The 25,231-nt window shown below is 41.5% G+C and overlaps 1 protein-coding gene and 1 pseudogene across 2 annotated transcripts; one reads left to right on the plus strand and one right to left on the minus strand.

Moving 5' to 3' along the window:
- The first annotated feature begins 293 nt into the window (after positions 1-293).
- Positions 294-24,917, plus strand: YBX1 (Y-box binding protein 1). 2 transcript variants are annotated; one of them, XM_059689801.1, is made up of 8 exons: positions 295-607; positions 1,307-1,370; positions 15,358-15,391; positions 17,517-17,606; positions 17,902-18,204; positions 18,706-18,788; positions 23,495-23,763; positions 24,539-24,917. In XM_059689801.1, the coding sequence occupies exons 1-7, from the start codon at positions 442-444 to the stop codon at positions 23,727-23,729; spliced, it is 975 nt and encodes a 324-aa protein (XP_059545784.1). In that variant the 5' UTR covers positions 295-441; the 3' UTR covers positions 23,730-23,763; positions 24,539-24,917. The 2 variants fall into 2 exon arrangements, with proteins under 2 accessions (XP_059545785.1, XP_059545784.1); XM_059689802.1 differs by lacking the exon at positions 17,517-17,606 and having other exon boundaries at positions 294-607.
- Positions 11,411-12,266, minus strand: LOC132231157 (glyceraldehyde-3-phosphate dehydrogenase-like; annotated as a pseudogene).
- Positions 24,918-25,231: the final 314 nt, after the last annotated feature.

Here is a 25,231-nt window from a genome sequence, read left to right on the forward strand (position 1 = left end):
GCCCATGCTACAGCCTCGTGAAAGTCAAGTTCTCTCTGCCCGTCCTCTCGGGTACTCTATGGTTCTCGTGGTGACTCTAATTCTAGTTCCGGTCTCTATGGCGGCGGCGGAGGCAGGAACGGTTGTAGGTCGGCCGAATTAGCCGCCTAAGAGCCAATGAACGTGGAGGAGTAATGAAGTACTACCCAATACGAGCCAGGAACTGGGGTCAGGTGGCCAGAGTGACAGCGCGCCTTGCCAGTAAACGATGCGTAGGGCGGGTCGATCGCAGGGCATATCCCGCCCGTCCCGCCATTCTCGCTAGTTCGATCGGTAGCGGGAGCGGAGAGCGGACCCCAGAGAGCCCTGAGCAGCCCCACCGCCGCCGCCGGCCTAGTTACCATCACACCCCGGGAGGAGCCGAAGCTGCCACAGCCGGCCCCAGTCACCATCACCGCAACCATGAGCAGCGAGGCCGAAACCCAGCAGCCGCCCGCCGCCCCCCCCGCCGCCCCCACCCTCAGCGCTGCCGACACCAAGCCCGGCACCACGGGCAGCGGCGCAGGGAGCGGCGGCCCGGGCGGCCTCACATCGGCGGCGCCTGCCGGCGGGGACAAGAAGGTCATCGGTGAGAGCCGGAAGGGAACAGGGGTGGGGCCGTAGGAGAGCCTGGCGGCGGAACCGTTACCCGAAGCGGGGCGAGCCGGCGGGCGCGCGACCGGCGGGGACCGACTCGGTGGCGCGCGGCCGCCCCTCCCCCAGGCCTGCGCCCTCGCGGACGCCGTCCCGCCCGGTCCGCGTGCCCGGCAGGCGCGCGCGCGCACCGCCTCCTGCGCCCCCGGACCCCGAGGCCGTGCGCCCCTCCCCCCAGGCGGCCGCGCGCCACCGACCGCGTGTGCGGCGGGGTTCCTCCCTCCCCGTGGGCCGCGTGCGCTGGGGCCCGCGTGCCGTTGTTCCGTCCCCCACCCGTTCCCTTCCGCGTGTACCCTGAGGGCGCGGCGCGCCGCCTACGCAGGCCGAAGTGGGCTGGGCGGCTTCCCCTTTCCTCACGTGCTCTGCGCCCCGCGGCCCCCGCCCGCTGCCTCCGTGCGCACCCTGCCCGGGCCCGCGCCCCTCTCCGTGGCATCCTCGCGCTCACCCACGTGGACCGCGGCGGCGCCGAGGGCCTCGGATCGCGGCTCCGGAGCAGGCTCTACAGATAAAGAGAAAGGCTGTCAGGTGGCCTCGGGCCGCCACCGGGAAGCGCCCGAGGGACCGGATGCTGAAGCGTGGCGGTTTTTTAAAAAAAAAAGGGTGCCTGGTAATCGTGGTTCTTTTTCTCCTCCAGCAACGAAGGTTTTGGGAACAGTAAAATGGTTCAATGTAAGAAACGGATATGGTTTCATCAACAGGTGAGCTGACCATCCTCCCCCTTGCACTCTCTGCTCCAAGCTGCAGGCTTAGCGGATTCGGGATTGCTTAAGCTTGCGCACGTCGGTTGCTGCTCTGGTGTGTTAGTGGGGTTTGTGTTTTCCTTTATGGCTGAAGGGATTAGTGGATCTAGAGATGGTCTTTGTTTTGCAACAAATTATTAATCTGAAGTTAACTTAAAGGCAAGTGGAATGCGTGATCCATCCCCTGACAGGGCAAACTGATGAAAGTAAGATCGATGTGATTCTATGAGACCGGCCCACCACATTTTTATGCTCATTGTTTTGTACGTTACTGAAATTGGTATTTGAAACGGTGACCCATTGATTAGTATATAGGTTATTACAACTTGTTAACCTTTGGGGGTAACATGATTTAACAGCGCAATTATGTGAGGTCTGGTCAGATTGACTAAGGTTGTAGTGCCTTTGTTTAACGTCTCAATATACACAGTTTGAATGCCTTCGATGAATTTATTTTAGGACTGCTTTGACAGCAAGAGCTGTTTTTATTCGCTCATAGAGTAACATCTGGAATAAAATGGCCCTGGCCTTCCTCAATAATTATTTCTTCTACTCCTTTGTCCCCAAATCATATCTATTAGGTCAATTTTATTAAAGCTTTGCTTGTAGCTTTAATAATCAGAGAGGCCTTAGCCCATTCTAACAGCTTCCTTTGTAGTGGAAGGCAGGGGTGCAGACTACATCTCAGGAAGGATGCTTAGGGTTGTTTGCAGCATCAGTGGAGTGAGGTGCAGTTTGCCCAGTGCTCCCCACGTCTCCCCTGTGAGCGAGGCATCCTCTCCAAGATGGCTGCCAGGCTGGCAGTGCAGTGCTGGTGTAGTGCACCCTGTGTGCTCAGAGGAGGCTCAGCATCTCACTAGTCTCAGTGGTGACACCATACAGTCGTCTCAGCATTTTCTTAAATCCTTACTTTAGAAGGCATTAAACAACTAGAGGTTTAAAAGACACAAGAAGTAATACCGAATGCTTGTGAAATGGACAACACTGCAGAACACCAAATGGGCAAGATCAAGTTTAAAGACAGACATATTGGCTGATGAAAAACCATTCATTACTCAACCATAAAAGTATTGTGGGGGAGAGCAAAGGAAATTGTAAGTATTGATGGCCTGTTTTCCACGTTTGCAGTTGTGGGGAAATATTTTGTTCCAAAATCTTTAGGAATTTTCCATCTGTTCTTACACTGTCTGCCTTCCTGTGACAGGCCAAGGCTACATTTTTTCATTAGTTTTTTGATAATGGGTTACAAGTGAGGAGGGAAGGGAATACTTTGGTGCTTATAATTGACCACTTTTTAGTTGATTGATCTCTTAACTTATTAGCATTTCAGTTAGTATTTCCATCTTAATAACCCTTAACAGTGATTTTTGAATTTGTGTGCTTACTTTGGAAGAGTACATATTCCTGCGCTCTTCCTGCCCTGCCTTGGATTCTCTGGGTCTAGGGTACATTTTTAACAAGAACTCCAGGGGATTCTGGCTTGTGGGTAATAACCTTGAAAAACATTGCTTTTTAACCTTGACCCAATATAATCAAAGGATATCACTGGTGTGCACAGTAGAAGGAACTGTAATTTGCAGCCCTTTCTGTGTAGATTGTAGTTTGTGTGTGCTTTTAAAATTGTAGCATGTGCTTTCTGTTTTGCTGTATTTTGTTAAAATGGATATAGGTTATAATCTTTTTGAAGTGAATAATTCAAGATGAAAGAGTAGTTCTTTACATTTCTAAATTTTTATGTGATGAGATGTCATTGCTTGAATATTTCTGTTCTGACTTGGAATCAACACAATTGGTCATCCTCCAGGGCAAGTTAAATGTAAATTGGTTTTTGGTGATCCTTTGTTTAGACTGTCCAAACCTCAACTATTCTGTCAAATTAACTGGCTCAAATGTGCTTTATATTTCTAAATTAGTTGTTTCAATGATTCTGAGACTTGAATAAGACACTCTATAATCTGACTGCGGCTAAATCCACGAGAGGTTTGCCTTGATTAAGGGAAAATGTATGTCTTAAAGAACTAAAGTTCTTGATGCTAACAGTTGGTTAAGTATGTAGAGCCACCTGGAGACATGGGGGATGGGGGGACAATGCCTTTTCATCTAGTTTTTCTGAGAAATTCATTGTTTGTATACTGAGTCTGCAGAAGATAACTAGATAATGTGACCAAGAAGGTCTTATTTACCCTCCCCCTTATTTTTAATTTTTACTATGAAAAACTTGACTCAAAACTGTTGAAGGTAACATTAGAAGTATGCCACATGGGTCAGTGGTTTCAGGATTTGAATCTCTGCTTTTTTAAATTAAAAACCTGATTTTTTTTTTGTCTTTTGCTTCTAGCTGTTGTGGATTGATCCATGCTTACCAAACAAACGGTTGGCATGAATCAGTAAAAATTTATTTTCAATGGGACATGTATCTTTTATAATGACCAGAATAGGAATACTTTTCTATTCTCTGGGGTAATTTTTTTTATTGATTTCAGAGTGAGAGATAGAAACATCAAGAATGAGAATCATTGACCAACTGCTTCCTGCCCCCACTCCCTGCTGGGGATCAAGCCCACAACCTGGGCATGTGCCCTGATCTTGGATAGAACCATGACTTCCTGGTTCGTGGATCAATGTCGGCCGGGCTGGACAATACAATGTCTTAAAAAGGAATGTGATTAATTTCTGTCATTTAAAATTCAGGAGATAGCACCAAAAATATCTAGAATTTTAACTTTAGGGCCTCTAATCCCAGGCAAATAAAAAGTTCTGGCTATATTATTATCACACTAGAGGCCCGATGCACAGAGATTCATGCAAGAATAGGCCTTCCTTCCCCTGGCTGCACCGCCTTCGCTCTGGCCCAGAGCCACCTTTCCACCTTAGCACTGCCCAGAGGCCCCGAATGGCCGGGGGTGGTCCCAGCTGCCGCCATCTTTGTCATGTCAATTTGCATATTCCCTCCTTATTGGCTGTGGGTGCCTCCATCTTGTTGCAAAGTGATGGTCAATTTGCATATTCCATCTTTATTAGATAGGCTTTAAAGGAGGCATGCATTCTCTTTATTTACCACAATCTGTTGGGCTTAGTTTTCTCCTGTTGATTTCCCTTCCTACCTGGCCTTTGTGTGTGCATTTGAATGTATTACCCATGAGCTAAGAAACAGCACTTAGCTATCACTCTTTACAAAAGTACTTAGTCGTAGCTGTCAAGTGGCAGGGGTGGGGGAGAGTTGGTGCCCCTTTTTTGGGGTGTATAAAGGTGATTTCCTTCACACAATAAGTAAAAGTAATGTTTATCAAATACTTAATCGTTATTTAAATGCCTTAAATGAACCAATCCGTATAAGCCTCAAGCCTTTGAGATACAAGTACCATTCTAAGGCACAGAGAGCAAATTGATCCCAGGAAGAGACTAGCTAGCAATGGGCAGAGCTGGGATTTGAACTGCATTTTCTGACTCTGGAGTTTGGGAGTTTGTCTTCACTGCTGTTCTACAGTCTCTAGTCATCAATTTGGTGGCTGTCCATATAGTTACAGATAATTTCTTAGGGTGGCTATTCTTAGCTTATTTAGTCTTTCAATAAGCTAAATGATGTCTAGCATGTCACTGGAGCTCCTGTATGCTGACTACTAGTCCTCAGATTTGAAAAGCTCTACTTTTCACTGCCTGATTTATGTGATTAAGAATTGCTATAATAGTACCAGTTTACCCTATAGATTGGTTTTACAAATTAAAGGACTTGCTTAACACATTTCGTACCGCTTAGGAGTTTTCTCGTGTTTCGCGCGCCATCTGTTAAGGACCGCTCACGAGTGTTCTCGTTTTTCACGCCCATGGAAAAAGAAGCGAATCTAGATACTTAGGTAAATTCTGTTTGGTCCCTCTTCATAGAGGAAAATGTTTTACGCAGTACCATACGTTAAAAAAGTACCAGGAACTTTAATTGTTTGTTTTTGTAAATAAAAATGTTATGCCAAAACCGGTTTGGCTCAGTGGATAGAGCGTCAGCCTGCGGACTGAGGGGTCCCAGGTTCGATTCCGGTCAGGGGCATGTGCCTGGGTTGCGAGCACATCCCCAGTGGGAGATGTGCAGGAGGCAGCTAATCGATGTTTCTCTCTCATTGATGTTTCTGACTCTCTATCTCTCTCCCTTCCTCTCTGTAAAAAATCAATAAAATATATTTTAAAAAATAAATAAATAAATAAAAATGTTATAATTATTGAAAAACAACACCTGAAGTGCATTATGATGATTTAAATAACGCGCAGTTTGCCCAAAAAAGTGCGGTCCCTGGCGTATGTCTTAGAGATTTCTATGCGGTACGCAATGTGTTAATAGTTAATATTGGGAGGCAATTAAGGAATTAAAGGAGAGAACATCAGACTTTAATTTTACTTCTGAATCTTATTTTGTTGATTTTGTCTGGCTGAGCTAAGACTGGGTTTTACCTTTTTAAAGGGCTTTTAAAAACATGCAATAGTGTCTGTGACCCCACAAAGCCTTAAATACTATATGGTTCTTACAAGGAATAGATTTAGGAACAGGGGAGCATAATAATAATATATTTAAGTAGTTCCCAAATTATGTCTTAAAACATGACTTAGAACAGGGCTCTTATGGCAGTGACTTGAATATAGAGCACTTTAGGATTGATTTAGATGCTGATTTATGTTAGCCACTGATGAAGGCCAGAAACCATCCAGTGTTCACCAAGTCGCTGATACGTAAAATCTAGAATAGACAGGTAATGTGTTCATTTTCTGTTTTCCTAGTAGGGTCTGTAATTGCTGAGTCTCCTACCCTTCAAATCTCAGCCCTTGGAAGCACATACAATCTAGCTCACTTAAGCAGGCAGAATGGTAAAAGGTGATATGGGGAATAGGAGTGTGTCTCTGCTAGGTGTTTGGAGTGCTTTAAAGAGAACAAATAAAACAATAAATGGGATTTGTGATCTTACAGTCACCTGTAGGAATTGGAAATTGGTATTTGAATACTTTGGAATTTGGAGCATATACAGGGTATCCCAAAAAATACATACACTTAACATTTGATAGCTCAATTGATGTTTATTTTCAGATATAACTCATTGGAATTAACACATTGTATGCGGGAAACGTGTTTACACGTTTTACGTATTTATACGTTCTACCAGTGTAGTAGAGCGCGGGACACGTATTAATACGTTTTTTATAGACTAGCGGTAGAATGTGGGTAACGTATAAATACGTAAACTAAAGTTATCGTAATTTTACTGAACGTTGCCATTTGCGCAAAAAATTAGCAAAAATGGCCCGCGCCACCTGTTAAGCGCGCGATAAAAACTACCCGCAAACAATGTGTTAATAATGGTATTCATAGTGTGTTTCCATTTTGGGGGGACACCGTGTAGCTGATAAATCCTGGAGTTTGTTTGTGTAACCAAAGGGCTATAAATTAATTTATGCAGTTGGAAAAATTAGGCAGTTAAAATTGGCTTGGTTTGGTAATCTGCAATAAGAGCATTTTATTATGGCTAGATAAGCTTCTGTGGTAGGTCTTGTTTAAACCAATCCTGTGGTTTGGCAAAAAAATGTTTCCTAAAATTTTTAGGATTTCTTAAAATTATTTTAAATATGGATAGATTTAATAATACAGAAATTTAGTGCTGGCTTACATGTTTTTATCTTTGTTGTACTATATTAGGAATTATTAAAGAGACTTTAAATACATTTTTTAAAAATATATTTTATTGGTTTTTTACAGAGAGGAATGGAGAGGGATAGTTAGAAACATCGATCAGCTACCTCCTGCACACCACCCCCCCAATGGGGATATGCCCGCAACCAAGGTACATGCCCTTGACTGGAATCTAACCTGGGACCCTTCAGTCCACAGGCCGACACTCTCTCCACTAAGCCAAACCAGTTAGAGCTTAAATACATTTTTTTTATTTAAAAATATATTTCTTTATTGATTTCGGAGAGGAAGGGAGAAGGAGAGAGAGATAGAAACATCAATGATGAGAGAGAATCATTGATCGGCTGCCTCCTGCACACCCCCTACTGGGAATCGAGCCCGCAACCCAGGCATGTTCCTTGGCCAGAATCGAACCTGGGACCCCACAGGCTGTCACTGTATTCACTGAGCCAAGCCGGCTAGGGCAAATACATTTTTATTAATTTCAGAGAGGAAGGGAGAGGGAGCAATGTTATAAATATCAATGATGAGCGAGAATCATTGATCAGCTGCCTCTTCTTGCACGCCCCATGCTGGGGATCGAGCCCGCAACCCGGGCTTATGCCCTGAGAAGGAATCGAAACGTGACCTCCTGGTTCATAGGTTGCTCTCAATCACTGAGCCAAGCCGGCTGCAGTCTTTCTTTTTCTTTAGCATTCTCCTAACTTAAAACGGTGTCTTCTTTTTTTTTTTTTTTTTCCTTGAAGGCATACTGTATTCTCATTTACTGAATGACAATACTATACTATTTCTAGATAGGTTGAAAAACCTGCCAACAATTTTGTTTTGTTTTTGTTTTTTGTTTTTTTCAGTAAAATTTTTCAGTAGTAAATGTCTTTATTAATAAGAGAAGTGGAGTACACTTGCTCTGCAGGAGAATGGGATGACTGATGTGTGATCTATAGAATGACACTGTTAGAACAGTAGCAATAAGTATAAAATACATACCCGGTTGTAAAGACTTAGTATGAAAAGAGAAATGTAACATCAGTTTTTTATGTTGATTATATATGTTGAAGAAATGATAAGATTAATTTGCCTGCTTTTACTTATTATAGCTACTAGAAAACAAACTTACATGCAGTATTTGGTTTGTATTTTATTTCTGTTGGACAGCAGTTCTAGAACCCAGAATGCAAGTAAGATTATTTCAATTAGCAGCAGTATGGAGGACCTTAGGCTTGATTATATAGTGCGGCCTTGATTAGGTTTTTAAAAAGTGATAATTATCTAACATTAAGTAGGTATAAAGTCCTCACTTTATAAATAAAGTAACTTGCCCAAGATCATGTAGTTAGGGATAGTATAGCCGCGATTCCAACCTTGGTTTCTAGTGGTCCTAGTAAGGAGCTCTCAACCACTGTCCTCTATATTCTGCCTGCTCTCTCTCGTGCCTCATTGGATTAGAATGGCTTAATGTAATATATAATATGTAGAAAACCATAATTGGTAATTCAACTGCTGCATTGGATTGAATGGTAAGGGTTGGGGGAAGGGTTGTAGCAGAGCCCTGGTCTAAATACATGGAATAACTTTGCCTATTGCAAGTGAGGATGTGTTAGGGATGCTTGTTGTTGTCATTCTTGCTAAAAAATTGGGAGATGCCATATACAGTAATCTACCTCTAAAGCTAAAATGTAAAGATTTCTGAACTGGTCCTTTATTGAGTTCTCAACATAGTAAAGACCAAGACTTGTGGACTCAAATTCTACTACTGTGAGCAGATGCTTCATTTTCCTGATTTGTAGAATAGGGAGTTAATAATAGCACCTACCTCAGGATTGAATGATACAGATAAAGCACTTGGCAAAGTATCTGGAACTTAAACCCGTAGTAATGTAAGCTGTTATGTATCTCTCTGGTTTAGTTTTCCCATTTTGCAGGTGTAAAAGATCCAGTGAGGAGGAGGCAGCTTTTCAAGGTTACACGGCTATTAATAGTAGAATGAGAACTAAAAATCTGCTTCCCTGTTAGCAGTGAGGAATTTCTGGGTAGTCATTTAACAAGTTGCAGCTAGATTGATTTACTGCATCTAAACCATAGTATTCTATCTTGGCTAGAAACTGAATTTGTTGCTGTCAAGTTTCCTTCTAAAATCAGATACACTTTGGTCATGATGAAATAGTTCCTTCTCCCCACACCACCCATGTCTGTGGGGGAATATAGTCCAAGTTCCTCGAGATAAGATTTGATCACACTACTCAGAAAGTCACGTGATTTTAAACTTAGGGATTGTTTCTGAATTTTCCATTTAATATTTTCAAACGACGAAGGGGAGCTCTACTATAATTCCTACCTAGTAGGCTAACAGAATAAATGAGTACTGTGTTGCTTGACATGACATCATTTGTCAACCTGTAGTATTGGTTTCTACATATAGTCGTCCCAGTATCTGTTGAGATTTGGTTTCAAGGCCGCCACCCCCCCGACACACACCCACACACACACACACCAAAATTCTGAGGATACTTAAGTCGTATTGCTTACTGTAACTGAACTCAAAGATTGCAAAAAACAAAACTGGTTGAAATAGCCAACAACTTTTAACCTGGGTATGGATGTGGATGGCATCAAGGAGCTCTTAGATTATGATTCCTTATAAAATTGACTAATGAGTTCTTGGAGCTAGAGTGTCAGGAGAAACGAAAACTATGAGATCCCCCTACCCCCCCCCCCCCCCCCCAAGAAAATTCACTGTGAAGGGTTTAGCACAGTGGTTCTCAACCTGTGGGTCGCGACCCCTTTGGGGGTCGAATGACCCTTTCACCAGGGGTCGCCTAAGACCATCGGAAAACACATATATAGTTACATAGTGTTTTTGTGATTAATCACTATGCTTTAATTATGTTCAATTTGTAACAATGAAATTGGGGGTCACCACAACATGAGGGACTGTATTAAAGGGTCGTGGCATTAGGAAGGTTGAGAACCACTGGTTTAGCAGAAGGTTTTGCAGACCTCAACAAGCTTGTTTAAAAGTTTGAAAATATGGACCCTCCCCCCCCCCCCCAACATCAAAAGATTTTCAATAATAGAGTAATGTTCATGGTGCATTATCTGCACACAACAATTCTATGATGAAAAAAAGAAACCACAGACAAGTTTCTGAAGAGTGACACCTCAGTAAGAGCCTCAATTGAGCAGGTACTTCAGAAGGCATTCCATGAAGAAGGCATTATTATACGAGATGAGGGCTCCATGCTGTGATTTTCCCTGAAGGACCTCCCAGTGGGACAAAATGTGGAGGAGGAAGACCCTAATATTGATCCTGACCCTGTGTTGGACCTAAGCTAATGTGTGTGGTTATGTCTTGGTTTTTTTTACAAGAACATTAAAAAAATTTATCGTGTAAGTATATGAAGAAAAGATTTTTGTGCAGCTATACAATTTTTGTGTTTTAAGCTAAGTGTTGTTATAATAGTCTTAAGTAATGGAAAGTAATGCCCTAGGGCAGTGATGGCGAACCTGTGACACGTGAACTCATTTTTTTGGTTGATTTTTCTTTGTTAAATGGTATTTAAATATATAAAATAAATATCAAAAATATAAATCTTTGTTTTACTATGGTTGCAAATATCAAAAAATTTCTATATGTGACACGGCACCAGAGTTAAGTTAGGGTTTTTCAAAATGCTGACACGCCGAGCTCAAAAGGTTCGCCATCACTGTTCTAGGGCCTAGGCCTTCACATTCATTCACCACTTAATTCACTGACTCACCCAGAGCAACTTCCAGTCTTACAGGCTCCATTCACGGTCAGTGCTTTATACCGGCATACCATTTTTATCTTTTATACTGTATTTTTACAGTGTCTTTTCTGTTTAGATAACAAATACCATTGAGTTTACAGTTGCCTACAGTAACAGCTCATACAGGTTTGTAGTCTAGGTTTGTGCAAGGGCATTCTGGTTGCACGACAAAATCACCTAATGATGCATTTCTCAGAATGTATTCCTGTTAAGCAGCGCGTGATCTATAAATAAATGCTATACATGGCATACATCAGTGACAGTATAACACTCCTCTTCCCCCAAATCCCTTTCCCGGGTGTACCCTGGTTGGCTGAATCCAGGGGTGTGGAAGCTGCAGGTGTAGGAGTCCAGCTGTTTTCTAGGAGATGGCGGTCTTGTACATTTTTGGTTGGGTCCAGAGAACTTTATTGCTAGTGCATGACAAGGTAGGGCTCTCTAAGCTCCTTCCCTTCTTCAGGGGGTTTGGGATGGAAACTGGTGGTCAGGAAATTCTCTGTTGGATCGATTGGGGCAAGGACGCCCCAGTAGCCGAGGGCCTTTTACTCCTTAGAGACCATGTGGACCATAAGGTTGACCACCCTTTTGCTGTAGCTCAGTTTATTGTCATACCAGGAAATGAGATTGACAGACAAAGTGATCAATGCCAGCCCCGGCATCAAAGGTGAAAGAATTGGTGTTGCAGGAGGTGGCCTGCTCCTTAGTATAGCCCAGGACGAAGGGACCTTCTGATGCCTACTTCACCACCTTGATGTCTTTGTATTTGGTAGCTTTCTTAGGTGGCAGGTCATATTTACATCAACACATTGTTGATAGGGGCACGGAGGGCCTTTCCAATGAGCTTCCCATTCAGCTCAGGGATGATCTGGTTGGCCGTGATGGCATGGACTGTGGTTATGAGTCCCTTCATGATGCCAGCGTCATGGATGAGCTTGACGGGGGGTGGAGGAAGAGGCTAAGCAGTTGGTGTGTGGTGCAGGAGGCATTGCTGACAACCTTGAGGGAGTTGTCATACTTGTATGGTTCACACCCATCCCAAACATGGGGGCATTCACAGAAGGGACAGCAATGATGACCTTCTTGGCTCCAGCCTTCTCCATGGTGGTGAAGACACCAGTGAACTCCACAACATATTCAGCACCAGCATCACCCCATTTGATGTTGGCAGGATCTCATCTCATTCCTGGAAGATGGAGATGGACTTTGCATTGATGACAAGTTCGTGTTCTTAGTCTGCCTTTGAAGTTGCTATAGGTATAATCATATTGAACATGTAGACCAGTTGAGGTCAATGAAGGGGTCATTGATGGCAACAATATCCACTTTGCCAGAGTTAAAAGCAGCCCTGGTGACCACACGCCCAATACAGCCAAATCCATTTGCTCCGACCTTCACCATCATGTCTCAAGGTTGCAGCTGTCGAACAGGAGAAGCAGAGAGCCTCCTTGTACTGTTTTTAAGAAGATTGTCCTAACTAGATAAATAGTTTTAGTAAATTTTCTACTATGCCTTCTGTAACCCTGAAATAAAATTCATAAACTACTTTATTGTTGTTAATCCTCACCTGAGGATATTTTTCCATTGATTTTTAGAGAGGGGGAAAGACAGAAACATCAGTGTGAGAGAAATACATTGTTTGGTTGCCTCCTGTACACGCCTGGACCAGGGCCTGGCCCTGGGAGGAGCCTGCAACCTAGGTACATGCCTTTGACCAGAATCGAACCTGACCCTTCAGTCTGTAGGCTGATGCTCTGTCAACTGAGCCAAACCAGCTAGGGCAGATAAACTACTTATATTTCTTTTTATTACAGCGTATAATGTTTTGATATAACTAAAGAAGACATGATCAACATTCAGTGCTACTACAAATATGGATTGATAAAAAGAGCACTGTATTGGTTGCCCAGATACACTAGCAGCATTATTAATTTTAAAAATCCCTCTCCATGAAAGTTGCATATTTAGTAAATTTTGATGCATATTTGAACAGAAAAAATGCTAGATTCAGAAATCAAATACATTTACTTACAAGAAAGTCGAGTAGGATACCACATAATTTTTACCTAGTAATTCAGCAAGCCTGACACCCTTCATCCTATAATGCAAATAGTGCTCCCTGTCTCTGGGACAACTTTAAATGCGTTTTGGTAGCCAATACTGCCCTCGTTGAGAATCACTCTTGCAGACTTTCCCCACCTTTCCTAATTTTTCTCTACTAATTTTCTAAATTTCTACCAGTTTTTTGTTTGCCCCCTTACAGCAAGGGTGGAGAACCTTTTTTCTGCCAAGGGCCATTTGGATGTTAATAACATCATTCACAGGCCATACAGAATTATCAGCTTAAAGGTTAGCCTGCTATATTTGGTCAAACATTTAACTCACCCCTAATGCTTTGGAAGAGCCAGACCAAATGGCCTGACGAGGCTGGACGTTCCAGCCCCTGCCATCATGTTGGACTTAAAAACTAATTAGTGATGGTTATGGAACTGTTTGTAGTCCTGTTAAATATCCTCATGTTAATGATATTCCAGGTTATATGGATTCTTAGGTGTATGCTTTGCTCCATGGATCAGCCAGGAGCCCCATAGTCAATAAGCCAGTCAGTCTAGTTCAGGGTTGGGCAAACTGTTTGACTCGAGGGCCACAATGGGTTCTTAAACTGGACCGGAGGGCCGGAACAAAAGCATGGATGAGTGTTTGTGTGAACTAATATAAATTCAAAGTAAACATCATTACATAAAAGGGTACGGTCTTTTTTCCCCCAATAGTTTTATTCATTTCACACGGGCCAGATCCACGGGCCGTAGTTTGCCCACGGCTGGTCTAGTTCATTGTAACCTTTGTTCCTTTTGTCATTACACAGTAGAACTACTGTTGAGCCCTCTGACTCTGGTTTACTAACAGAATGAAGAGGGTGGGAGAACTCAGCAGTCTAGGAATCTGTTTCACCTCCAGTGGTTCTTGATCATGGGTATTACTACCTTAACCCAACCCCCAAGCTAAAAATGCACGTAATTCTCCACTTCTCACTTCTAACATTCATTTATCCAGTTTTTCCCGGTTTACTGCAAGACATTTCAAATACAGTTAACATACAGACCCTTAGTCCATTCCTCTCTTAGATTTCTGAAGTAGCTTTTAACTAACTGGACGCCTCAAATTTTCCATATTAACCACTAGATAGATAGATAGATAGATAGATAGATAGATAGATAGATATTAAAGCCTAAGCCACCATTACGACCAGATGACCAGCCAGTAGCTACGACATGCGCTGACCACCAGGGGGCAGATGCTCAGCACAGGAGGTGCCCCTGGTGGTCAGTGTGCTCCCGCGGTCCCACCCCCCAGCCAGTGTGCTCTGGTTGGCCAGATCAGGACTGGGCTAGACGGCCCCAATTGCCGGCCAGGCCAAGGACCCTACCAGTGCACGAATTCATGCACCCGGCCTCTAGTATGTAATAATTGTATCCTGCCACATTCCTCTACCTAAAAGCCTTTACTGGCTTCTCTACCTGCATGACAATTTTCAGCTCCTATTCTTAACCTCCCACACAGTGATATCGCTTATGCTCCAGCCAGTTTGAACTCAGTTTGCCTTCTGTACACGTCTGTTTAATTTACTTAAAGTCCTGAAGCAAATACAGTGGAAACTACTTATCAGTAGCTTGACTAGACTAATGATTGATGTAAAATGGTTCCTAATAGGTGAGAAGGGGTTGTGTGTGCTAGTGGAAAGTTTTATTCGTCTTTACCTGCTTAGTTCTCCAGTGTAATGCTTGCCACATGAATGATGTGGATGTTGGTGGTGTCTGTTTGTATTTCATTGTGGTGGGTGGTTTTTAAAAAAATCAATACTTTATTTAAGTCATGACAGTATTGAGCAGAGTTCCCATATACCCCATGCCCACACATCCACAAAGTCCTACACCATAACCAAAGTTGGTGCATCATATGGAAACATTATCATCACCTATAGTCCGTAGTTGACATTAGGATTCCATCCTATGGAATTTTTAGTGGTCATTTTTATGACCTCAAACAGAGTTAGGAATAGGAAATGATGAAGAGGAAGTGATTGAGAATTAAGTGAGAAAGAAGGAAGCTAGTAATGGAAGGAACCATGCACTAGAGGTAAGAATGCGGTGTGCTGGAACATTGTAATGTTTAGTAGGATAAGGAGTGGCAATAGATGTTTCTAGTCACTGCTACCCTCCTAATGGCTTAGTAGGTCACCCTTTGGTTTCTTAGACTGTTTTATCCTTCCTACAGGTGGTGAGGTTAACAACTGTTGGCAACTGCTTAGTCTTTAAAGCAGAAATCACAGTGGCTTGCTAGTTTTGTTTTCATTGTTTCATTTTTAAATTTCCTAATGGCTGGTTGGCAGCCCAAAAGTCTCTAATAGTAGGAAAAAGGGGGGAAATTCATAAAAGGCATCGTGAAATGTATTCCATTTTTAACTTATTCAACTTGGTTCTCTTTCTTGCAGGAATGACACCAAGGAAGATGTATTTGTACACCAGGTGGGTGCTTGTGTGGATATTTATGCTTCTGACTTAAGGCTTTTGAGAAGAAAAGGGAGGGTGTCTTTTCAACTAATTCATTTAATTCCCATAGGAAGAGTGATAGGATGCTTAAATGTACACATTGAAACATATTGGCAGTTTACTTAAGATAGGTGTTTCAAATTGTTATTTTGTTAATAGTTACAGCTTTTTAAAATAGAATCACTCAAGTCATTACACTAAATTTTTAAATCTAATTTTAGATGAGCAAAAAAACCCCTCCATTAATCTAAACTTAAAGATGTTTTCAAATGCTATTAGGTTTAACTATGGTAAGGACACATTACAGTAATCATGGGAGAAGTAGGACAGAGCTGCAAGACATTAACTTGAAATGAATGCTAGAAAACTAGCAGAGTAACATCCGTTCTTCTGCTTATTCTAAAGCACTTTGAATGGGTAAGATATGTTTTTACCTTTGGAGAAATTTGGCTGGCTTGGGTTTTTTGAAATCCTTGCTAGTTTAAGGCTAAATGAAGAGGCAGTATGGCAAAGGTGGTAATCACTCAAATAATTTTTAGGTTTTCTTTAGTATTTTGAGCTGAAAGAACTAACAGGGTAGGTTATACATGCTGAACTTTCTCAGGTACCATTTAAGGGAAATATTTCGGAGAATACTTGAGCTTTAAGGACTATTGTTAAGCCACTACCCAGTGAATAGTAATACCTCAATATCATACATATATCAAATACTCCATTGGATTTGAATATCCTCCTGGGTATTCTGCCTATTCAAAGAAATATGCAGACTTGGGAACAAAAAAACAGCAAGACTTGTTAGAAACACTAATGGGATTGGGGAGGGGTTGAAGATGCTGATTGAAAGGAGAGTTGGGGGTTTAATTATCCACGCTTCTGCTATCCCCTATGACTGCAAGTAACTTAGAGTTGGTTAAATATGAAAGGTACGAAAACTATGTGACAGTTTAGATGACAGATGAGATCAAGTTTTTGGCTGAATGAGTGTCACCCACTTTTACTGACCCACAAATGTCACCAAATATGCTCTCCTTTTTATTTTGGAAGTGGTTTCAACATTGACTTGTTTCTTGGGACTTTGGCTGCTCAGGTCTTAGTGATGTACTATCAAGGAGACTGCAGTTCTGGGCAACTTAGCTTAATTGGCTTCAGATTGTTGGTTGTCCTGCCTCCTTTGGAATGGAAACGCATGAGTGATCCTGTAATGGTATCGCTGTGATGTAGTTGAATTAACATGGGATTTGGGGTCCGGGGACCTGGATTTAGAAAAGTCTATACTCTGCCACTTATTATCTGTGTGACCTTGGGCAAGTCACCTAACCTTTTAAAGCCTGTTTTATCTGTAAAAAATAATTTTTAAAAAGGGAATAATAATAATACCTCATATCATTTGTCATAATGAGAGTGAATAGGTAATATGTGAAAGAACTTTATAGAAGTATTACCCACAAATGTGAGGTGCTATTCTTCCCCCTTCTACTTTGTCATAGCAGTTTGGAGAAAAAATAAATGTGAGATTTATTGTATTGTGGGGCGTTAATAACCAGGTGTCCCATGCAGTCAGATAATATAAAAAGTGGCATAGTTAATAACATTTGAATTACATTCCATTGAAGTATTAATCACAGGTTGGAAGGGATTTTGGTTGATATTTGTAATTGAGTTTGATATGGTAACACAGGGACAAAGTTGGTTTGGTCAACTTTGAAGCATGCAAAACTAAACTCGCCTGTCATCTAAACTGGCCCTGTGTGGGCTAGCTTCTATTAAGTGCAGTCTTTGGGGGATAGATTGATATCCTCATTTTGTTCAAAGTAACCATGCTTTTGCTAAAAGCATTAAAATACATATATATATTGCTCTTGAGTATTAAACTACACGTTTTAGTTTGGAAAATAGTGGTAAAATGCTGGGACATTATAAGACTGGAGTATTTTGGTTGAGGTTGGGGGTAGCATTGGTCCCTGTTTTTGTAAATTTATTGGTGGTTTGGTCTTATTTAAAGCTAATTTAAAGCTAAAATGATATTGACTCTGGTACATTTTAAATGAAAAAGCACATTATTCTCCCCTGTTAATCTATTTTTGGAATGTGATATTACTAGACTGCCATAAAGAAGAATAACCCCAGGAAGTACCTTCGCAGTGTAGGAGATGGAGAGACTGTGGAGTTTGATGTTGTTGAAGGAGAAAAGGTGAGGATGCTTTTTGTGTAAAGGTTTGACTTCAGTGTGGAAATATTTTGGAGATCTCATCCGTTAGGATGGTGGCTCTAATGTGGATGGATGGGTCAGGTGACCACATGAACACAGGTGCATCAAGCCTAATGTATGTGCTGGCTGCAGTTAGAGGGCAATCTCTTCAGAACAGTGAGGAACTAATGTTTCTATGCACCCCTGGCCACAGACCCTTTTTCTATTTGTTTTATGTAAATTTTGTTTAGTGTACTTATTTCTGTTGTCACTGTCAATATATTATGGCTTTTTGTAGGGTGCGGAGGCAGCAAATGTTACAGGCCCTGGTGGAGTTCCAGTACAAGGCAGTAAATATGCAGCAGACCGTAACCATTATAGACGCTATCCACGTCGCAGGGGTCCTCCACGCAATTACCAGCAGAATTACCAGAATAGTGAGAGTGGGGAGAAGAATGAGGGATCAGAGAGTGCTCCCGAAGGCCAGGCCCAACAGCGCCGGCCCTATCGCAGGCGACGGTTCCCACCTTACTACATGCGGAGACCCTATGGGCGTCGACCACAGTATTCCAACCCTCCTGTACAGGGAGAAGTGATGGAGGTAAGTTATGCCAAAAAGTAAAAGGGTCAGCCCTCTAACCAAAGGGTCATGGGTTCAATTTCTGGTCAAGGGCACATACCTAGGTTGCAGGTTGGATCCCTAGCCTGATAGGGCTGCATGCTGGAGGCAACCAATCGATGTGTCTCTCACATTGAGACTCGCCCTCCTTCCCTCCCTTCCACTCTCTAAAAAATCAATGGGACAATATCCTCAGGTGAGGATTAACTAAAAAAAAAAAAGATACAAGCATCAACAACACTATGTGATAACTTGATAGGACTGCATTATGAGCATTTTCTTGGTATCTTCTCCATATTAATCATGAGAAGCACTTTTAATTCCTAAGAAGAACCAAGGGGTTAATAATTAACTTATAGCATAGTCACAATTACTAGATGGTTTTATTTATTTTTAATCCCTGTAATTCAGACTTGGGATTTGTCTTGTTGGGTTTTTACTCCATTACTGATCCAGTTGGCTTGATTTCCGTTGTCTTTTCAGGGTGCTGACAACCAGGGTGCAGGAGAACAAGGCAGACCAGTGAGACAGAACATGTATCGGGGCTACAGACCACGATTCCGCAGGTATGGTTTAGATTTAAAATTCCCCCCCGCATATTTTAGGGATCGGCAGCATCATGCTTCTGCAATCTTTTGAATCATTTTTCTGTTAACACTTCACATTTGCTTTTGTCAGATGCCTAAAGGTAAACCTGAAGTCAGGTAGTCAGTTATCTTTGAGAATGTGTTCCTTGCATCCTTTTTGCTGGCTCTGGTTAAAAACAATTTGCATAGATAAGGTCTGCTTATTCGGGTTGTTTTGTGTGTGTTTTTTGTCTTCTTTCTTCCACTCTCCCTCCCCCTCCCCACCTCCCATGAGAGTATGGAATTTGAAACTTTCTGTTGAACAATTTAAGAGAATAGTTTAAACTGCATTATTATACCTTTAAGACCTTTGGGAGGGAGAAGGGTAAAGGTGAGCATTACCTTTCGAGCATAAGCAGTATCTGAACTGTATTATATCATAAATGAAGAATTGAGTTTTGCCTCTGGAGGTAGCATAATTTTCCATTAATCATTTCTCAGTTTAGGTGTATACTTTTTGTTAGTCACCCCCAAATGGCAGAATGTAATCAGAATCTCCAGATGTAATTGCTAGACTAACACTATACTCAAGAATCAAACCAATACATTAGTAATTACTCCTCCTAACTGATGATCGTTTACATACCAGCCCTAACTGTAGATGCTAAAATGAGTTTTAAGAAACAAGTTTCTTAATATAAAAGTACCCAAAATACAATATAGAAGTCTTCAAAATATATTGTGACTCTACAGGAAGGGAGGTTTCTGACTAGGAGTCTTGTGTATTTTACCAACAAAGATGGAGCACTCAGTAAAGCTTTAGGAATTCGGGGATCCAGTTGCGATTGTACCACCTATAGATGTGCAGTGAGGGTTTTGTAATAGCCAGTGTCTGTATATAGTGTATGTTTTCTTACTTTTAATGATCTTGAGTTTTTCATTAGTGAAAATGGACTGGAGTTATAGCTGGTTCATTAAAATTTGAGATTTCTAGTTCTCAAGCCACTGGGAAATTGCATTAGCCTCATCCTACATGTTGGAGGTAGATGGGGAGGACTGTTTTTTGTTGTTGTTTTTTGGTTTTTGTTTTTTAAATGTTGATTTCAGAGAGGAAGGGAAAGGGATAGAGAGATAGAAACATCAATGATGAGAGAGAATCACTGATCCGCTGCCTCCTGCATGCCCCCCCACTGGGGATGGAACCTGCAACCTGAGCATGTGCCTTTGACGAATCGAATCAGGGACCCTTCAGTCTACAGAACGACCCTCTGTCCACTGAGCTGAACCAGCTAGGGTGAGGATTGTTTTGATACTAATTGTTGAGCTTTGTTGATCTTGAACTACAAGTCAAACTATTTTAAACCTAGACATAGATACCTTGTTGAAATACTATATTTTAAATAATAGCACAGTGTCATTTTTTAAACAGTGATAAATGTTTTTAAAGTTGGTCTAAAAGAGGTCCTCAGGGCATTCTATCCATTACATCCATGGACACCAATAACAGAATCCTTTTTGTTTTGTTTTTTCCCCCTCAGAAACTTTGATTTACCTTTTTTGTAACACTATAGAGCTGCCTAGTTTCATTGATGTCCTTAAAAATAGAACGTGGCCCAGCTGGTGTGAATCAGTGGTTGAGCATCAACTTATAGACCAGGAGGTCACAGTCAATTCCCAATCGGGGCATAAGCTCGAACTTTGGGCTCAATCTCCAGTGTGGGGTGTGCAGGAGGCAGCTGATCAATGATTCTCTCTCTGTCTTTCTCCCTTCCCTTCTGAAATCAATAAAAAATATATATATATTTTAAAAATAGAACGTGAATTTTTTGTTGAGTGCTTCCGTTGTTTTTGTTTTGGGGATTGTTTGTTTGTTTTTAGAGAGAGGAAGGGGAAAAATCACAATCAGCTGCCTCCCACACGCCCTTCTGGGGATTGATCTCACTACCTTTTGGTGTATGGGACAATCCTCCAACCAGCTGAGCCACACTGGCCAGGATGAGTGCTTTGGTTTTACTGTTTGCCTTTTGGTTTAAGTTGACTTCGTCTCATTTGAATGGATTGACTAGTTGGAAGTACGAGATAATTGCTATGTTGACACATATTGCCTTAAAGTTTATAATGAGTCTATTAATGAATGCAGCACTTCCCAAGCTGTTTAACCAGGATTTTTCCCCCCAAGTGATTGGCAAATGACATATACATAGGGCGAGATCCTGATTGGTGTGTGTCCAAGAACAAATGGAAAGAATCTGAGATGAGTATGGCAGTAGTTTTGCTGAAAAGAAGATAAATGATGTGGCAATGAGGAAGATATGTTATAAAGGATTGTTGCTTATGAGAAATCAGAGCATATTTGTAGACTGAAAAATGCAGTAGAAGAGGACAGTTATTTATAGTGGGCCCACCAGCATGGTTGTGTTTTTTGAGCCATTTTGAACAACAGGCTCAGACTGGGCAGAGAGTTAGATTTGTCCAGCATTTGTTTATCCAAATGAAAATACTAGGGCTGGGGTTGGTTATAATGATTAATGGTGGGCTTTGTATTGGATAAAGGAAAGAAAAAGATTCAGGAAGAGTTAGGAACATGGGTGATCAGATCATGTATAGGTCCCAGTGGAAATAAAGTATGGGAGAACAAGGGATAAAATAGGAAGAAATGATTGGAGAGTGGAAGACTTGAAATTAAGAAGACCCAAGTAGAAATGGGCGGTAAAGAGTGAGTAAAAGCCCATGCTTTTGGGGTCTGTCATAACTAACAGGGAAGGATAGTAAATGGAATATACCTAACATGACATTTGAAGCCTTGGGGTTTTAGAAAGAAATGAGAATGGATTTAGAAATCACGGTGGTAGGATGGAACAGCCACCATTTAAAGGGCACAGGGGAGAAAGCAACAGCAATTTTGCTAAAGACCGTGAGTTCTTAAGAAAAAGTGTGGGGATTTTTGCTTGTTCATCTGAATTTCAGCAACATGTAAAAATTTAGGAAACAGCCCTGACCGGTTTGGCTCAGTGGACAGAGCGTCAGCCTGCAGACTCAAGGGTCCCAGGTTCGAGTCTGGTCAAGGGCATGTACCTTGGTTACGGGCACATCCCCAGTAGGGAGTGTGCTGGAGGCAGCTGATCCATGTTTCTCTCTCATCGATGTTTCTCTCTATCCCTCTCCCTTCCTCTCTGTAAAAAAATCAATAAAAAAGAAATATTTTAAAAAAAAAATTAGGAAAAGAAAAGAAAAAGTGTGGGGCTCTAGCTGGTTTAGCTCAGTGGATAGAGCATCGGTCTACGAACCAAAGGGTCCCAGGATCTAGTCCAGTCAAGGGCACATACCTGGGTTGCAGGCTCCTCCTTGGCCTGGGGCACGTGCAGGAGGCAACCAATTGATGTGTTTCCCTCACATCATTATTTCTGTCTTTCCCTCTCTTTTCCACACTCTAAAAATCAATGGGAGGATTAAAAAATTAGGTAAGGATTAAAATAAAAAAAGAAGTGTGGGGAAAGAGTTTCAGAAGGTTCAGTGGTTGGAAGAGGATGATGGGAGATTGGGGGATTTACAGGTGAAAAACGGACTGTAGAGATCTAAATGGGAATTAGAATCCATGATTATCAGAACATATAAAAAGACATGATTCCAATCTTGGGGTTCCTTAGACTTTAGGGGGTGCTGTGAGTATCGATGCCAAGTATTGAGGAGGGGCCAAGAAAACATCACTGTTGTCAATGTTTATAATCACCAGCAAAATAAATCATAGTGTCTTGTCTTGAATTATGTCTTGTCCTGATATTGTTTGTGGTGCTGATATCTTTAATTTTAGGCCATTGAAGATAATTGCTGCCAATGTAACACTTGAACTTCTTTTTTTTAAGTGTGTTGCTCGGTGTGTTTTTTAACATATTCACCAAGTTATGCAACCATTGCCAGTATCTTAATTCCAGGCGTTTTTCATCACCTTCCAATAACACCTTCTTCATTCCCCTCTACCCTAACCCCTGGCTCACACTAATCCACTTTCTGTCTCTGGATTTGTCTATTTTGGACATTTCATATAAATGGAATTATATAATTTCGCCTTTTTTTTTTTTTTAACATGGCTTTCACTTATCCTATTTTTAAGGTTCATCCATGTCATACCATTCCTTTTTATGGCCAGATTACATTCCATTATTTTGTTCATTGATCAGTTGATAGGCACTTTGGTTGTTTGCCGCCGCCCCCCCCCCCCCCCTTTTTTTTTAGCTTAACTTTTTCACATCCTCACCAACCCTGATTATTTTTCTACCTTTTGATTATGACCATCCTAGTGAGTATGAAGAGGGCATCTTTCTTTAAATTTTATTTCCTGCCTTTTAAGCCAGTGTTCATCTATAAAGGTTAAGTAGCACTTGTTCCCAAACTTGGTTACTATAAAGCCCATTTAAAAATGTTATAAAATGACATATCAAGTGTTAGTCATTTTATGGTTAATTTTATAAGAGTATGCTATTGGTAAAAGATCTCTTGTCCAAAATCCAGTTTTAAAGACTCATCTTCCAATTTTCACTTCCAAGATCTTGTACCAAGTCATCACTCAGTTTGGGAAATAAAATTCGCTCTTGTTTTTGTTAAATTGCTTGCAGACCGCTTGATAAACAGAAAGAACCTGATAATGGTGTTAACACCAGTGGGTGGTTAAAGAAATAAGGTTTCATCATTGCACATGTTCATTCCAGGGGCCCTCCTCGCCAAAGACAGCCTAGAGAGGACGGCAATGAAGAAGATAAGGAAAATCAAGGAGATGAGACCCAGGGTCAGCAGCCACCTCAACGTCGGTACCGCCGCAACTTCAACTACCGACGCAGACGCCCAGAAAACCCTAAACCACAAGATGGCAAAGAGACAAAAGCAGCCGATCCACCAGCTGAGAATTCGTCCGCTCCCGAGGCTGAGCAGGGCGGGGCTGAGTAAAAAATGCCGGCTTACCATCTTTACCATCATCCGGGTAATTTACCCTAAATGGCCTCTAGCCTCTGAGCAGTCATGAGTTCATTTATGCTAGAGAAAAACCCATTTCAGTTTACATCTTGAATAATTAGGGCTTTTTCAAACTTTTCTGAATGTATTCTGTGATTTCACCAGTTGAGAAAGTTTTGATAACCTTGCCCTAAGAAGTATGTTAATTACCTTGTTGCATTTTCAAAAAGAAATGGTAGAACTACTAAAATTAATAACCTAGATAATGATGGCCAATATAGTCTCTTTGGAGAAAGTAGTAACCTTCACATACAATCAGTTTCAAAAGTACAGTATTCTTTTTTACTTGATACCGGGGGGCTTGTCATCTCTGTTTGGCTCTGGGATTAACTTTTAAAAAAAAAAAATGTTTTTATGGATTTGGGAGAGAGGGAGAAAGAACCATCACTGATGAGACAGAAACACTGGTCTGCTGCCTCCTACACACCCCCTTTGTGCATGGGATGATGTTCATCACACTGGCCTAGCTGGGATTAGCATTCTTAGCCAGTGATGCTCTTTGGTTCTGTCCCTCTGTGCTATTTTTTTGGGTGGCAGAGGTCATCCTGAGACCTGCAAGTAACCATGTTGTCGCAGCAGTGTCCACCCCTGTTGTGAATCGCTGCCTTAGAATAAACCAGTTTGATTTACGTGGACTGTTTCAGGTCACATCCCTACTTAGTTGATGTGACCTGGAGCATTTAGTATATTGAAATAACATTGCAGTGAATTTTACAAGATAATCTCATTTTTTTCTTTTACAGTTTAGTCATCCAACAAGAAGAAATATGAAATTCCAGCAATAAGAAATGAACAAAAGATTGGAGCTGAAGACCTTAAGTGCTTGCTTTTTGCCCGTTGACCAGATAACTAGAACTATCTGCATTATCTATGCAGCATGGGGTTTTTATTATTTTTATCTAAAGATGTCTCTTTTTGGTAATGACAAACGTGTTTTTTAAGAAAAAAAAAAAAAGCCTGGTTTTTCTCAATACACCTTTAAAGGTTTTTAAATTGTTTCATATCTGGTCAAGTTGAGATTTTTAAGAACCTCATTTTTAATTTGTAATACAAGTTTACAGCTTGATTTTTTCAAAAAAGTCAACAAACTGCAAGCACCTGTTAATAAAGGTCTTAAATAATTGTCTTTGTGTAACTGTCTGTCTTGTTTATTTTCGTTTATAGTCCTTCGTAGGATCCTTAACTTAAACCTGTCTGAAAATAGATTATGCTCTGGGAAATTTTCATAAAATGTGTAATTTATTATTGAGTGACTAAGAGGCCCAGTGTGCAAAATCACATGGGACCCAGAGTCCCTCCCACCACTGCCGCAGGATTCATCAGTGCAGCTCCTGGTGACAGGTCATTTGGGTGTTAAGGTCACTGACTTTTTGTAATATAGGTAGACTAGGGGCCCAGTGCACTTCGAAAGGAACTGTGGGCCGTGAGGCTGCCCC

The sequence above is a fragment of the Myotis daubentonii genome, chromosome 3, assembly GCF_963259705.1.
Source record: "Myotis daubentonii chromosome 3, mMyoDau2.1, whole genome shotgun sequence".
Taxonomy (NCBI): domain Eukaryota; kingdom Metazoa; phylum Chordata; class Mammalia; order Chiroptera; family Vespertilionidae; genus Myotis; species Myotis daubentonii.